Genomic DNA, 9,767 nt, shown 5'->3' with positions numbered 1-9,767 from the left:
TGGGTGAATCAGGGCGGGCGGGACCGTACCCAGGAGCCGCCCCGCCCCGCCCACCTGACGTCTCAGCCCTGCCTCCCTCCGGGTGCTTCCAGGTGGCCCCTGCTCCTGGCGCCGGGATCGCAGAAAAGGGTGACCTGCTCTCCCCAAGGTGGTCCAGCGGCCGGCCTTAGGAGCAGGCGCCTGACCTCTGGGCTCGGCTGCCAATGGCTTGGACTGGCCTGAGGCATACTGATGAGGATCAGGCATTGCGCACCCGCGGGGGCGCTCTCCCTGGAGCCAAGCTGTACAGATGGAGTCAGAAAACGAGGAGGGGTCTCCTCCTTCGCCCACCCCAAGGTGCAGCCACCTGGCTTTGAGGCCCAACCAAGGAACCAGTGATCGAGGCCCAGAGAAGAGAAAGGGGGTTCCCCTTTCCTGCTCTGACCATCCAGTCAGGGAGCCAAGTAGAGTGGGGTGCTTACAGGCCTGACCCTGCCCAGCCTTCACGTTGGCCCTCCCCGGGGGTAAGACAGGGAGCACGCTGCTGCCAGGTCCTTGGGGGTCCGTGGACAGGTGCGGGGGTCAGAGGGCTCTGGGAGCTGGGGCTAGAGTCCAGCCTGGGCGGCCAGCTTCTAGAAGGATGACTCGGTCTCCCCATGCCCACCCTTTCCTTCCCACAGGGAGGCCTGGGGTGGGTCTTAGACCAGCCAATTGCCCAATTCAGCCTGGGGGCATAGGCAGTTGAACCTTGATCTGCTTTGACTACAAAACAAGGGAGGGAATCTAGATTAGAATGGGGAGTGGTCTACCTTGGGACAAAGAAGCGAGAGTTCACCACATTAGAGGCTTCCTGAGACCCTGAAACCTTGAAGGCTGGGACTCCCTTAGCTTCGATTCCTCTGTGAAACCCTGTACTGCATTCCACCCTCCAGCACTCCGCCTCTGGAGTCTTGGCTCCCTCTGAGGAGCCATTTGAGACCAAGTACTTTCTCCCTCTTCTTCGGTGGCCTCTTCCTGCCTCCGAGAAGCTCCTTGAGATCCATTCCCTGGGGTTTGTTCCCAGCTTTGCTCTGGAGTAAGCATCCAGCGTGGCACACTTTATTGCAAGAGTCTGAGGTCACTGGGCTGGAAGCCCCATTAGCTCCAGGCAGGGGTCTCTTCTGCTCCCTTCAGTGTCCCCAGCACTTGGAATGGTGCCAGGCACATGGTGGTGAACATTCAGTTAATGATGAGTGGGTGGACGATTGAGCTGTTATCTTAATTCGGGCTCTTCTAGTTGCAGACTGTGAGACAAGGAATCGGATGTAAATAGCTTATCTGAGAAGTGATCCCAGCAAGCACTAATGGTGAGACAGTGGGGAGATGAAAGTGGGAAGGGAGGGAAGCCAGTAAGCTTTAATGAGGGTACAACAATGAGGACGAATGAGCAGGTTGACACTGTGGGCAACCAGGGCTCCATTCTTCGGGGGAACTCTGGGAGATGGTGGAGGACACCTCCCAGTTGTCGGAGTTGAAGTACTAATAGACCGGATCCTGCTTGTGTTGGCTGAGGGCTGCTCTGCAGAAGGGAAATGGAGGGGCATTAATTCCCTGGTACTTCTGACTTTCCTGGCATGCGGGAACCATGGGTGCTCAGGAGATATGGAGGGGGCTTTAGGGCACCTGCCGCACGGATCGCCGCTTGAGTGGAATGGATGGGTCATAGGACACACATACAATTTTTCCAGTTGTTCTCCAGAAAGACTACTCACTTTACGTTCCCATTGGAATGGGTGAATTTTCCCACATCAATAACACCCAACTTTAAAAAAAAAAAAGGTGATAACAGAACTTACCATCTTAACTATTTTTAAGTGTACAGTTCAGTGGCATTAAGTACATTCGCAGTGTTCTGCAAACATTCCCACCATCCATTTCTAAAACTTTCTCATCTTCTCAAACTGAAACTCTGTCCCCATTAAACACTTACTCCCCCCACCCCCCCAGGCCCTGGCACCCCCCATCTACTTTCTGTCTCTGTGGATCTGACTCCTCTAGGGACCTCATATAAGTGGAATCATACAGTACTTGTTCTTTTGTGACTGGCTTATTTCACTGAGCATAATATCTTCAGGTTTCATCGATATTTTAGTCTGTGTCAGAATATCCTTCCTTTTTATGGCAAAGTAATCTCCCATTGTATGGGTGGACCACATTTTGTTTAACCATTCACCATCAAAAAACCCTTGGGTTGCTTCCATCTTTTGCTTACTGTGAATAATTAAACACAAGTGTATAAATATCTCTTGGAGTTCCTGCTTTCAATTCTTTTGGGTGGAATCGATGGATCATATGGAAATTCTCGGTTTAATTGTTTGAAGACCATCCATACTGTCTTTCACAACAGCTGCATCATTTTGCATTTCCACCAACAGTACCCATGATTGCCCATTTCTCCACATTTTCACCAACACTTGTACTTAATACCCAGCTTCTAAGGTTTTGTGAACCCGAGGCAGTTAGCTATTTGTGCGTAACAAATTACCCCCCAAACCTAGCAGCTTAAAACAAGCATTCACTGCCTCACAGTTTCTGAGGGTCAGGAACCTGAGAGTGGCTACATAGGGTGGTCCAACAGTCTCCCTCCCCCACCAGCTCCCAGCAACTACTGTTTTGTTTTCTGTCACTGTAGATCAGCTTTCATTTTTCAGAATGTTCTGTAAATGGAATCATACAGTGAAGCCTGTGTGTGTGTGTGTGTGTGTGTGGCTTCTTTTCGTCAGCAGAATGTTTTTGAGATTTGCCCCTATGTATTTTGAGTGTCTTGATAGTTTTTTTTTTGTTGTTGTTGTTTTTTAATTGCTGAAGAGTATTCCATTGTAGGGATTGCAGGTTATGTTTTGGTTTCTGTAATCCATCCCCTTGTTGATGGACCAAATTTGGGAAATGGTCTTATATGAGGGCAGAATCCAGATCTCAGTGAAATGCAGGATGGAGTCAGTTTAGCCTTGGAGGGACCCTTGCACCAAAGAAGACAGCAGAGCAGGGCTCTGGGCAGGCAGTTAAGACTCAGGAGGGCGCTGCTGGTGAGTGGGTAATCAGGCAGGCAGGGACCTAGGCTGCTGTACTGCCAGAAGGTATTCACACAAGTGATCCTCAATAGACCTGGGGATGAGGTGAGGCCTAGAATGATCCAATCCAGAGGGCAGTGCCCTTGGGGGGGAGGGGGGTGTTTGAGGAGCACCTCTCCCAGGCTGAAGGGAGGGTTCATCGCAAGGATGGGTTCTGAAGATAGGCTTTTGCCAGCCAAAGCAGGGTATTCAGTTCTGACCCTGGCTTCTCTCTTTTTTCTTCCATTTCCTGAACCTCAATTGTGGACACAACTATTGAAGCAAGAAAATGCAAACCTCTGCTTCCGGCCAGGCTAAATATGTCTTTATTGATTTTAGAGAGAAAAGGAGGGAAGGGGAGAGAGGAAAACAATGATGAGAGCCCCGCCGGTGTGACTCAGTGGTTGAGCGTCAACCTATGAGCCAGGAGGTTGCGGTTCCATTCCTGGTCAGGGCACGTGCTCAGGTTGTGGGTTCGATCCCCAGTAGGGGTCGTGCAGGAGGTGGCCGATCAATGATTCTCTCTCATTATTGATGTTTCTATCCCTCTTTCCCTCTCCCTGCCTCTCTCTGAAATTAATAAAAAACGTATTTAAAAAGCAAGAAATATCGATGGGAGAAACATCCATAGGCTACCTCCTGCATGCCCTCTATTGGGGATCAAGCCCACAACCTGGGCATATGCCCTGACCAGGAATCAAATCTGCAATCTCTCGGTGCATTGGACAACGTTCAACCAACTGAGCTACACCGGCCAGGGAAGGCCTGGGTTCTTTTATTGGGGTAGAGGGTGTTGCCTAGGGTTTCATAAGCCCACTCTATTGGTGAATTTAAAGCATGGAAAGAAAGAAAAAAAATACTCAAATGGTCAACCAAAATCTCTAAAACAAAGGACCCTTCGTGGGGAAGACAGCCTGGCTACTTGTGTGGCTGGCAGCGTGTTTAAGGAAATGGCCATCCTTGAGGTGGCTGCCTCTACAATGAAAGTTTAACCAGCCCTTGCATTACAAAAAATTAAAAACCTAACTTTCATGGCTCACATACATCATCTTCCCCTCACCCCAGGACAGGTTCACCCTGGTGCCAATGCCACCCTTCCTGGTCCTGTGCTTGGAAGCCTCCTAAGGCCCAGGCAAGTATGAGCTGCTTCTGTAATGAGTGTGAGTGTGTGTGTGTGTGGGGGGGGGGGGGGGGGCACACAGGCATGTAATGGGGAAAGGAATGGAGCAGAGGGAGCTGGTTCTTTGGGATGGGGCTAAGCATTTAGACAGATCCCGCAAGGGGCAGAAAGCACAGGATGTACATGTGGGAGGGCATCCGTTGGGCAACACAGGACACCTGAGGATGGCCATCTCCCTCTTCATACTCCTATGCCTTCCATGCCACAGTCCCCTACCAAGTTCCTCCACTGAGACCACTTGCACAAGTTGATGAAGTCACCAGAATGACTCCTCCTACCAGCTGGGCAACCTGGGCAGGATCTTCTCAGCTCCTTCATGTACCTGTTTTGACACCTCATAACCTCCCATAATCTTGACAATCTCCGCCCCCCCCCCCCCCCCAAATCCTATCTCTGTCAGGAAGCCTTTACTGACCTGACCTCACCCCTTCATGTGAATTAGGTGGGTGTGGAGGTTGGGGGTGCCTTGTCCTGCAGAAGGCTGGGCCACCTCTCATCCTAGTCAGTTTCTCTCTCCCTCTTGACCTCCCTTCCTCTCTTCCCCCAAATTCAGGGTTTGTCCCTAAATTCCCAGGGCTGCGTTCTCCCAACAGTCCTCTCCACCACCAGGTAGGGATCTTCCTGGGGTCTGGGAAAGCCTTTGGGTTTGACAGGGGCGGATGCCTCCAGGGACCCAGGGCGGCCTTGCCTCCTAGGTCCCAAAGGCCAGGACAGAGACCCGGGACACTGAACTGCCGGATTGGTCAGGCCCCCTGGTTGCCAGGGCCCTGTGCTTGTTGTGGTGGGGAGGCCAGATCCGTGACCTCGAGGGATTCCCGCCTCCCTCCCCACCCCCTCGGGTTCGGTCTCTCGTGCTCCAGTGCCGCGCGGAGTAGCCGCCCCTCCCTCCAATGCGCGCCTCTCCCTAACCCTCGGCGCGCTCCCGCCACCTCCCCGTCCGGATCTGGCGCGTGCGCCCCTTGTCTCCCGAGCCCGCGGCCGAGGGGCGGGCCCGGCTCCGGGCGCCACCGCCCCGCAGCCCCCTTCCCTCGCTGCCACCCCACCCCACCCCAGGCGGCCCTGCGTGCATGAGCGGGAGGCCGAGTCGGAGGTGAGTGCGGCTCCGGCAGGTGGAGTGGGCGGCGCGGACTCCGCGCGGCTGGGCGAGGGCGTCTCGCTCGGGACGCGGTTCTTTGTCTCTCCGAGCTGGTGCGCGGGCGGCTGGGGCCGCGCCTCCTCCCGGCAGGTGCTGGCGTCCCTCGAGGCGGGCGAGGGGACCCGGGTGTGCGCTCCCGTCCCCCCACCCCATCGGGAGCCTGTGGGATCCCCCCGTCCCCGAGGCTGGTCGCCTGGATCCCCAGCGGGCGAGGGGTAGAGGCGTGGATCCCGGGTTCTAAAGGGAGCCGAGACCGGACAAGGGGGATGGGCTGGGGTGGGCAGGGCCCGGAGGAGGGTGATGGGGGTGGGACTTGGGGACAACCTGGAGCGGCTGGGCCGGTGAGTGGGTGGCTGGGTGGGAGGGAGGTGGATCGAGGCCGAGGTGTGCGTGCCCGCGGGTGGCGACGCCGGGGAAGGGGCAGCGAGGTGCCAGAGCCCAGGTTCCCGCGGCTGCGTAACGGTCCCAGCCCCGGGCGCCGTCTTTCCATCAGGTGCGGGATGGACAAGAGAGACAAGGCCAGGGCCGGGGCCGCTGCGCGGACGACGGCTTCTCACCCTCCGGGCCGTCGGAAAGCCCCCAGGCCCCCAGCGTCTCCTCGACCCCCTCCACCGGTGACCCCCGCGGCCCTCAGAGTTCTGGGAGCGGCGGGAGCTGCGGGGCGAGGGCCCCTGGCCGAGCGAGCCGCCGGCAACCGGCCAGCCGCTCTCCCTGAAGCTCCCCCCGCGGCGGAGCCCACGCGGAGCGCCAGGGCAGGGCCCGGCCACCCAGGTATCCTGGCCTCTTCCTCCGAGCTATCGGACTTCCTCTTTCCTTCGGAGGTATCGGGCCTCCTCCGCTTTCGGGGCACCCCGTTAACCAGGCCTTCTCCTGGCAGCCACGAGGCCCGCAGCGGCGGGGAGAGGGGAGCGGACCCCTGCCAAGACCCCCGGCCCAGGCTCCATCTCCAGCCCTGGACGAGCCAGCGGTACCACCAGGTAACACCCCCCCTACCCCCCCCCCCCCTACCTCCCTAGGCAAGGGCCAGTGTCACTCTCTGGAATAATTTTACATACGAATTGGGATGGGGAACACTTGCAGATGACTGGGTGCAAATCGGGTGAAAGCCAGTCTAAGGCGGCAGAGGGTCCATATGCCCATTTCACAGATGAGGAAGACAATGTGAACTTTGGAGGTCAACCAAAGAGACGGGGGTGGGGTGGGGAGGCGGGCTCTGCCCTGAGCATGCCCTCCCCACCCCCAGGCTAGGCCCTCTGGGGCAGAAAGGACTCCGGCTCCCAGCGGAGGAGCCGAGGGTCAGAGGAAAACCCCCAGAAACTCCCAGAACGAGTGCCCTGGGTGTGGAGACGCGGAGAGGTATGTGCCCCGGGGAGGAGTGGGGCTCCTGGGCAGGGAGGGGGCCAGCCTGTAAGTATCCATGACCCTTTTGCCTTCTGCTTTGCCCCTAGACTCTTTCGGTTCCACCCCAGGCGCTCCCTTCCCAGCCATCTCCCATCGGTCTCGGGGTGGGGGTGCTGATGTGGGGCTCCCTCGGGCAGCTTCGAATGCCCGGCCACGACCCCTGGCGGAAGCCCCCAGGAAATCAGTGAGCAATGCCCCGGAGCGCAGCACCGTGGAGCCGAGCCCTGCGGCCAGGAGACGACCCAGCGCCTGCGGGGGCGCCCAGAGGCCAGCCCCACGCCCCCTGGGCTCTAGCGCCACCCCGCTGTCCTCCCCAGCTCGCTCCCCGGCCTCGCTGGGTGCGACACCCCGGGCTCTGGGGCACTCCTCGCAGGCCAAGTCGAAAGGGCTGCAGGCTCTGCGTCCCCCACAGGCCGCACCCTTCAGGAAGGGGGCAGCCAGCCTGCAGAGCCTCTCTCCCCCTCCGGCCACTTCGTCCCCACGGGTTCAGACCGCACACCTGGCGCCGCCCAGCCTTATCACAGCCACTGCTCTGCGGGACACGCCCCTCACAGCTCCACCCACCACGCCTCCCTCCCAGGCCCCTGCGGGCCCTCTGGCCACGCCCTTCCCACTAGCTCCTCCCTCTGCTCCACTCTCTCCGCCGAACCTCCCCTCTCCGCCAGCCACCCTCCCTCTGCAAGCTCCCCTCCTACACCTGAGTGCATCCTTCCCAGAGGCACCCGCCTCTCCCACGGCCACTCTTCCGGCTCCAGTCTCTCCTGCAGGCTCACCCCCTCTGCAGAGTACGTCCCCTACCCAGGTTCCTCCGGCTTTGCCCTCTCTGCCGTCTCTCCCCTCTCCCTTGACCACACCTCCTTTGTCAGCCGGTCTGCCACCAGCCACGCCCCCTCTACCAGTCCCCCTTTCTCCCGCAAGGTCTCTGCAGAACTTACCCTCTCCCTTAGCCACAGCCCCTCTGCAGGACTGTTCTGCGCTGACCACTCCCCCCGCACTGGCCAGCCCTCTGTCTCCGCCCCATCTTCAGCCCTCGGCCTGTACACTGGCCACACCTCCCACCCAGGACCCTCTTCTAGCCACATCCCCTCCGCAGGCTCCTCCTCCACTGGCCACGCCCCCAATGCAGACCCCACCTCTGGTCACGTCCCCTCTGCAGGCCGCTCCCTCTCTGGTCCTGCCTCTTCTACAGGCCCCACAGTTTCTGGCCTCACCAGCTTTGCAAGCCCCGCCCCTGGACGCGCCCCCTCCACAGAGTCCATCTTCTCTGGACACACTTTCTCTACAGGTCTCTCCCTCTTCTCAGACCCTGTCCCCTCTACAGGTCTCCCTTTCTCTGGCCTCACCACCTTTGCAGGCCACTCCCGTCCCGCCCAATCCTTTCCTAGCTCTGGCCCCGGTGCAAACCCAAACTCTGGCCTTGCCTTCTCTGCAAGACCCGCCCCCTCCAATGGCCACGCCCCCTCCTCCGGCTCCACCTTCTCTAGTCTTGTCCCCTCTGCCGGCCCTTCCCTCTCCCCCTGCCTCACCCCCTCTTCAGACACCACGCCGCCCCCCAACCCCGGGTCCCGATGCCCCGGTCCCGGGCCCACGGTTGACCCTGGCGCTGGCCTCGGCCCCGCCGCCGCCGCCCTCGCGCAGCCCGTCCAGCACTCTGAGCGGCCCGGACCTGGCGGGCCACAGCAGCAGCGCCACCAGCACGCCGGAGGAGCTGCGCGGCTACGACAGCGGGCCTGAGGGCGCCGCAGCCTCCCCACCCGCCGACGCGGAGCTCGCCGCCTGCCATCCGGCCGCCTGGAGCCGAGGGCCCGCTCCGCCGCTGGCCGTCCGCGGCACCCCGGGTGAGCCGGCTTTGGGACCTGGCGGAGCTGTGGGCGGGGCAAGGCACTGGAACGTGGGTGGGCGGGGTGGAAGGCGAGGCTTCGCAGCTCGGGGCGGGCCGTTGGGTCCGGGGGCGGGGCTGAGGGGCGGGGCGGGGCGGGGCTTATCGCTCCCGCTGGCTAGTTCGGCTCTTTTCGCTGCAGGAGTGCCCCTGCCGTGGCCTCCCGCCGCTGGGCCTGGCGCTGCTGACGGCCTGTGCACCATCTACGAGGCTGAAAGGCCCGAGTCGGCGACCGCCGCCCAGGGAGCGCTGGATCCCGGGCCCGGACCCTGCGCGGGTGGTGGGAAGGTGGCGGCCGGGACAGGGACGCGGGCGGCCTCGCGCAGCGTGAAGCCAGCGCGCCTGGGCGAGCTGCCACTGGGGGCTCTGCAGGCGAGCGTCGTGCAGCACCTGCTGAGCCGGACGCTGCTCTTAGCGGCGACGGAAGGTGCCACTGGCGACAGCGGCTGTGGCCCCGGAAGCGCTGGGGGTGGTGGCAGCGCGGGCGGCGCCCGGACTGCGCTCAGCGATGCTGAACTGGGTCGCTGGGCAGAACTGTTGTCTCCTCTGGACGAGTCCCGCGCCAGTATCACCTCCGTCACCAGCTTCTCCCCGGACGACGTGGCTTCCCCGCAGGGTGACTGGACCGTGGTGGAGGTGGAGACCTTCCACTGAGTCAGATTCTTTTAACTCCGCCCACCACACTCCACCCCCGCCTTAGCATCGGTCCCTCCTGTTACACCTCTCGGTCTTAGACCCTGGTCCCCTCCTTCTGGAATCCAGATCTCCGTAGAATTTTGGCCCAGGTTCGCGACCCACCCACACCTTTTGCCAAGGCCCTCCCCTCGAGCTTCGCCCCTTTGGCCTGGGACACGCTCACGCTCCCCTCGAGCCCCGCTTCCTCCCTCAGCCTAGCCCCCATCCCATGTGTACAGTTTGCAATAAAGCCGGGACACTGCCGCCTGTGCATCGTTGTCGCTGCGGGGGCCGAGGCTGCGGTGGGACTGGGCGATTCCGAGCCTGGTCTAGCCAGGCACTCCTACCCACGTGCGTGAATGAAGGTGTTTTTTCCCATCTGACTTCTGCTGGAAACTTTAGGAGGGTCCCAATGGGTGAACTAGTGCG

General features: G+C 60.2%; 1 protein-coding gene across 1 annotated transcript; it reads left to right on the top strand.

Annotated features, from left to right (window-relative positions):
- The first annotated feature begins 8,001 nt into the window (after positions 1-8,001).
- PRR36 (proline rich 36) lies at positions 8,002-9,767 on the top strand. Its single transcript, XM_079772203.1, has 2 exons — positions 8,002-8,622; positions 8,806-9,767. The coding sequence occupies exons 1-2, from the start codon at positions 8,232-8,234 to the stop codon at positions 9,315-9,317; spliced, it is 903 nt and encodes a 300-aa protein (XP_079628329.1). The 5' UTR covers positions 8,002-8,231; the 3' UTR covers positions 9,318-9,767.

Source organism: Cnephaeus nilssonii (assembly GCF_951640355.1).
Source record: "Cnephaeus nilssonii genome assembly, chromosome: 5".
Taxonomy (NCBI): Eukaryota; Metazoa; Chordata; class Mammalia; order Chiroptera; family Vespertilionidae; genus Cnephaeus; species Cnephaeus nilssonii.
The sequence above is the reverse complement of the archived record's forward strand: the minus strand, read 5'-3'. Positions and strand labels throughout refer to the sequence as shown.